At 40.9% G+C, this 5,307-nt stretch overlaps 1 protein-coding gene across 1 annotated transcript; it reads right to left on the bottom strand.

Moving 5' to 3' along the window:
* Nucleotides 1-2,107: 2,107 nt before the first annotated feature.
* Nucleotides 2,108-2,842, bottom strand: LOC149177310 (uncharacterized). Its single transcript, XM_089421715.1, has one exon. It carries the CDS (start codon nucleotides 2,840-2,842, stop codon nucleotides 2,108-2,110), a length of 735 nt encoding a protein of 244 aa, XP_089277841.1.
* Nucleotides 2,843-5,307: the final 2,465 nt, after the last annotated feature.

The raw sequence follows: 5,307 nt of genomic DNA, 5'->3' as shown, positions 1-5,307 counted from the left end.
AAACCCTTGACTCATACCTTTTTCAATCATAAAGGATGAACCTACTTATATCCATAAAATTTTTGTATAAGCTTGCAACTTTATGTTTATATGCACTAGGGTCATAATCTTAATCTCTTCCTTTTCCTTTTACATTTGGTGCACTTTGTCATATGTGAAAGTAATCATTATGTTCATTTATTAATCTATTATTATTACCCGCCCAGGCAAGTACTGTAGTTTTTGATCACAATTTCATTTTATGTTAATTTGGTTCACTTTTACATTTTAACCAAAGTGTTCTCATATTCATTATTAAATTTCTTTATGGAATATATAAATAATTTTATTTATTTACTTTTTATTTTGATGATGCTATTTTCTAATCGGTTTGAATGTATTGATAAGGCAAAATTACCCTAGTGTGTTTCTATTTATTATCATATTTGTAAGTGTCTAAAATTTATTCAAAATAAAACAAAATTGCATTAGCCATTGTTGGTCCATTTTGAATTCAGGATACTCTCTTGAGGTTTCCCTATAGTCAAGGTCTCTTTGAAAATACTTCCAAGGCCGCCCAAAAGTTAAGGTATTTGTTGTGCCATTGATATGTATTTTGAAGTTGAGGTGTCTATTGTGTGGTCTCCCAATAATCAAGGTGTATGTTGTGTCTTCAAGATGTTCATTGCAGTCAAGGTGTCCATTGTGTGAAGGGAGGCTTGCATGCAAACATGTGGAAATTTGCATAAACAATGTTAAAGGAATAAGGCCTTCTACATGCAAGTTGATTTCATTAACTCCAATGTTAAGGAGAATGCTAAGGACCCTTCTCCAAATTCTTGTGCTCATACCATATACTTCCACACTCCTCTTGAATCGTCCAATAATTATGTTATATACTCACATATGATAATTACTTTTCCATCCATAAAAACTCCTTGACATTCGTCTTACTCTTGGTCCTTGGAGAGGGTTAGATAGAGTTAGCCCATAAGCGGTCTATCCTCGTCATCTATCCTCTATTGACTTCTCTTGAGGAATAGCTTGAATACAACAATTAACTACTTGTTTGTACCAATTATCTTTCTATTCACATAAAGAAAGGGGCTAATCAACATAACCTCCTTGATTTTACACACATAGTTGAGCTTTTTGTGTGATTTGTAAGACAACTAAGTCTAGGAGGAATGGGTGATCTTCCTATCAATGTTTATTAGTAGTCAAGTTATCTCTTTACTATTGCCAAAGCCATTGAGTTCATGTTGTTCCTCTTTTTGTTATTCCACTGCCACCATTAGAAATCTTGATAAATTTTTTTGTTTGTCTTAAGAAACCCATAGGCTAGAAAGTGAGGTTAGCAACTAGTAGGTTCATGTTTAAAGCTTACCTGAAAAATATCAGTCGTTGTACTTCTTTTCATGGTAAAGTTGTTATTCTTTCTTCAACAAATTCAATATTTTTTTCCAACGGAAAAATCGTAATCTTTCATTATATGGTGAAAAATTACATGTAGTAAATGTTGTTCAGCATATGCGGATTTCCTTCATGACTTAAGAGTCTATGGTCCTTCCTGTACATGTCTGTATCATAATCAAAAAATCATCACGCAGGATGATGCTGTATCAAGCTGTCAAAAATAAACATCACGCAGGATGTTTGTATAATAAGCAAAATATATAATTGCACCTCGCAGGATGCTGTTCATGAGTAAAACTAGATTTCTGCATCATCATATATACATGGCAAAATCAGTGGTCATCCACCCGGGGGTAGATTTGGTCTATGTAAGGCCTGTGGTAGTATTGATACTGTGAGTTGCCCCTCTGTTCATGGATTATCCACTGTCCTCCTGGAATGTGCGTGGCTTCCTTGGATAATCCGTCGGCACTGTGATTATGCTCCCTGTAGATATGACGAACAATGATGTTATTAAACTGTGATTTGAGGTGCATAACTTCATCCAAAATATTTAAGAGTGTGTGTGCATGACATCTAGATTTCAGATTGATCCAGTTTATGATAATATTTGAATCCCCATATATCTGTAAGTCTCTGCAATCATGATTTAATGCAAAATGCATGAGGTGTCTAATGGTAATGAGCTCAGCGAAATTGTTCGTTCCTATGCCTAAGCCCATCTTAACTTTGAAATGATGATGAGTTGATAAATATAGAATGACCCCCCCCCACATCCATGCTGCTGCACAACACCATCAAAAAAAGCCCATGGTATGGAGTGGTCTATGGGGTCCGGGGCAATTGGTCTGCGAATGCGTGGAGGGGTATATTCCGACAGTTCATGATATGCTGCAATGATTTTGGCAGTAACAGATTGCCATCGAATCGAGCCATTTTCGAAGATCAGTTTGTTCCTAGCCAGCCAAATTTCCCAGCTAATGATGAGGGGAAGGCACATGCGATTTGTACCGGAGTGAGCTCGATACCAAACCTCCCATGCTACTGAGATGTTTTCACCCTCCCAATTACTCATGAAGCCGAGCTCCTCAGTCACTTCCTGCCATATCTGTTTAGTTTTTCCACATGTAAGAAAAAGATGAGTGGTCGATTCGGACTGCTGTTTGTAGAGTATGCACCAGGTGGGACCATGCACAGACCTGCGCATGAGCGCTTCCCCAGTGGGGACCTTGTTCCAGAGTAAGCACCAGAAGAAGAGTTTTGTCCGGGGCGGTGTCTTTAATTGCCAGATGATCTTCCACCAGCTCTGCAATATTTCTGGCTTTTTGTAATTAATCAGACACAGGTGCCCTTCCTTGGGGGAGTAATATCCAGATTCAGCCTTGTCCCACATGAGTTCGTTTGGTCCGTATTTAATGCGAATATGAGATTCACTCAGAGCATTCATGTAATCCTCCCAGTTTTGGTGCTAGTCAGGAGGCAGATTTAACTGCGCAGCTGTTTTCCATGCTTGAGTGAATATGGAAGAGTTCTCCTGATCCGCAATGTGAGCTATTACTCTAGTATTCTGTTGTTCGAGAATCCGAATAAGCTCTTGTGGGAGATAACACCTCCCTCCACCTCCTGTCCATGGATCCATTCCGATGCGTGCCCTGGATCCATCATTTATTCTCCATGTTATATGGTTGCAATGAGAGAGAGCGAGTACAATAGAGCTTTCAATACCGTTGATATACCTGTTCTGTTCCAGCCAGGTAATTGGATCAACTCCATGAGTTGTAAGGGCCATATGTATTTGTGGTATGAGATAGATGTCCAGAGATTTTGTTTTGTAAGCAAAGTCCATCCCATTTTCGCAGCCAAAGCGTGTGCAAAGTGTGTAAGATCCTTAAGGCCCCAACCTCCCCACTTCTTAGGCAGAGTAATGTTATCCCAGCTGATCCAAGAAAAAACTCGTTTATCCTGTCTTCCATTCCAGAGGTATCTACAACATGATTGCTTTAGGCGAGCAAGAATACCTCTAGGTATCCAGGCTAAAGCCATCTAGAATACAAGTGTGGCTTCCAAAACTGATTTAATGAGAACTAGCCTCCCTGCTCTGGATAGAAAGTGATGGCTCAAGTGCGAGATCCGTTTCTCTAATTTTGTGATCAGCTAGGTCCAATCCACAATCTTGTGTCCCGTCGGCTTGATCCAATAACCCAAATATTTGAACCCCTGATCCAACGGTCGAGGGTTATAAGGGAAACGATGCGTGGCTAGATCGGATTCTTGAGCTGAAGTGTAAGCCTGGGAAATAGTTGATTTTGAGTGGTTAGCCATCATGTCGGTCGCCCTGTAGAATGAGGTGAGAATCTTATCAAGGGTGGTCGTGTCTCGAACACTCCCATCCAAAAATATGATGACGTCATCTACAAATAGGAGGTGTGTTAAATAACATTGATCAGTGATCTTCAAGCCTGATAATCTGCCATTCTGCTTTTCATGATAGATGAGTCTGCTCAATCCTTCCATAACAAGTAGGAAAAGGAGCGGGGAGAGAGGGCATCCCTGCCTGAGACCCCTTTCAGCATGGAAAAAAGGGGAGGCGGATCCATTAATGAGCAGACTGTATGAGGGGGTTGATATGCAGGCCATTATCCAATTTGTAAAAGGAAGAGGAAAGCCCAGATGAATAAGCAGCATTTTGATATAAGTCCAGTCCACCCGATCAAAGGCCTTGGCTAAGTCAATTTTGAGGATGATACCTTTAAGACGGCGAGCTCGGATAGAATGAATGGCCTCTTGAGCAGCGCCAATCGCTTCATGAATCTGGCGATCTTCAAGAAAAGAAAATTGTTCAGGGAGAATGTGCTGAGAAAGAATAGGTCTGATACGATTGGCAATGATTTTCGAAATAATCTTATAGAGGCAATTGCAGAGGGAGATGGGACGGAAGTCATCAAAAGAGACAGGGGAATCAGTCTTAGGAATGAGGGCTATGAAGGTGGAATTGATAGCATTGAACATCCTCCCAGATGAATGGCATTCCTCCACAACCTGAAGGAGATCCGAGGCCAATAAATCATAGAAAGCCAAATAGAATTCAATAGTCCACCCATCGGGTCCCGGGCTTTTATCCTTCTTGAACCACTTCAGAACCCCCTCCAGTTCCTCCAGTGTAACCGGCGAGGTTAATTCATTTGCTTCTTCTTCACCTACAAAACGGGGGAAAAGTCCAGCCACATGAATGATATCTGCTAAGTTGGCTTCATGGGGTACTTTGAATAGACTCCGAAAATGAGATGTGCCCAGTCTGGAGAGTTTTTGGAAATTGTCTGCCAGTTCTCCATTAGGAAGGGGCAGTTTCCAGATCGTATTAGTGACCTTCCTTCCTTTGGCATAATTCTGGAAAAATCTGGTATTGTCATCTCCTGCCTTCAACCATATGGCCCTGCTCTTCAATCTCCATGCTTCCTCCCTTTCCTTAAGAATCTTGTCTTTCTGCTGCTCAAGCTCGATCAATTTGCTCTTTTCTTCAGCTGAGGTAAAGCCAAGATTCCTATCATCCATCAGTGTTTCCAGCTCAGCTTCTATGTCCAGAATCTTCCGATCATCCTTGGCCTTCTTCTCCTTAGCCCAAGCCATGGTTAATTGTTTAAGCTGAGAGAGATTATGGCAGAAACCCTCTGCTGCCGATCTGTGATTAGATATAGGGTGGGACACCCAATAGTCCTTGATCAGTTTAGAATACTCTTCGTCTTGAAGCCAGACATGATTGAATTTAAAGGGAGCCCTTGGCTTGGCTTCAGGTCCCAAAATTTCCAAATAGATAGGGGAATGGTCGGATTTACCCCCTGCCCCGACCCATTGTCTGTATCTGGACAGTCTCTGGAGAAGGGGGATTTTGATCATGAATCTGTCAAGTCTCCT

This window comes from Pinus tabuliformis, chromosome 4_1, assembly GCF_031772625.1.
Source record: "Pinus tabuliformis cultivar Carrire ecotype Pingquan chromosome 4_1, CPIR1, whole genome shotgun sequence".
NCBI lineage: Eukaryota > Viridiplantae > Streptophyta > Pinopsida > Pinales > Pinaceae > Pinus > Pinus tabuliformis.
Note: the sequence above shows the minus strand (reverse complement) of the source record. Positions and strands in the feature narration are given on the sequence as shown.

Excerpts from the sequence above, each read along its gene's own strand:
- LOC149177310 (XM_089421715.1), bottom strand. The coding sequence starts at position 2,842 with ATGAATGCTCTGAGTGAATCTCATATTCGCATTAAATACGGACCAAAC.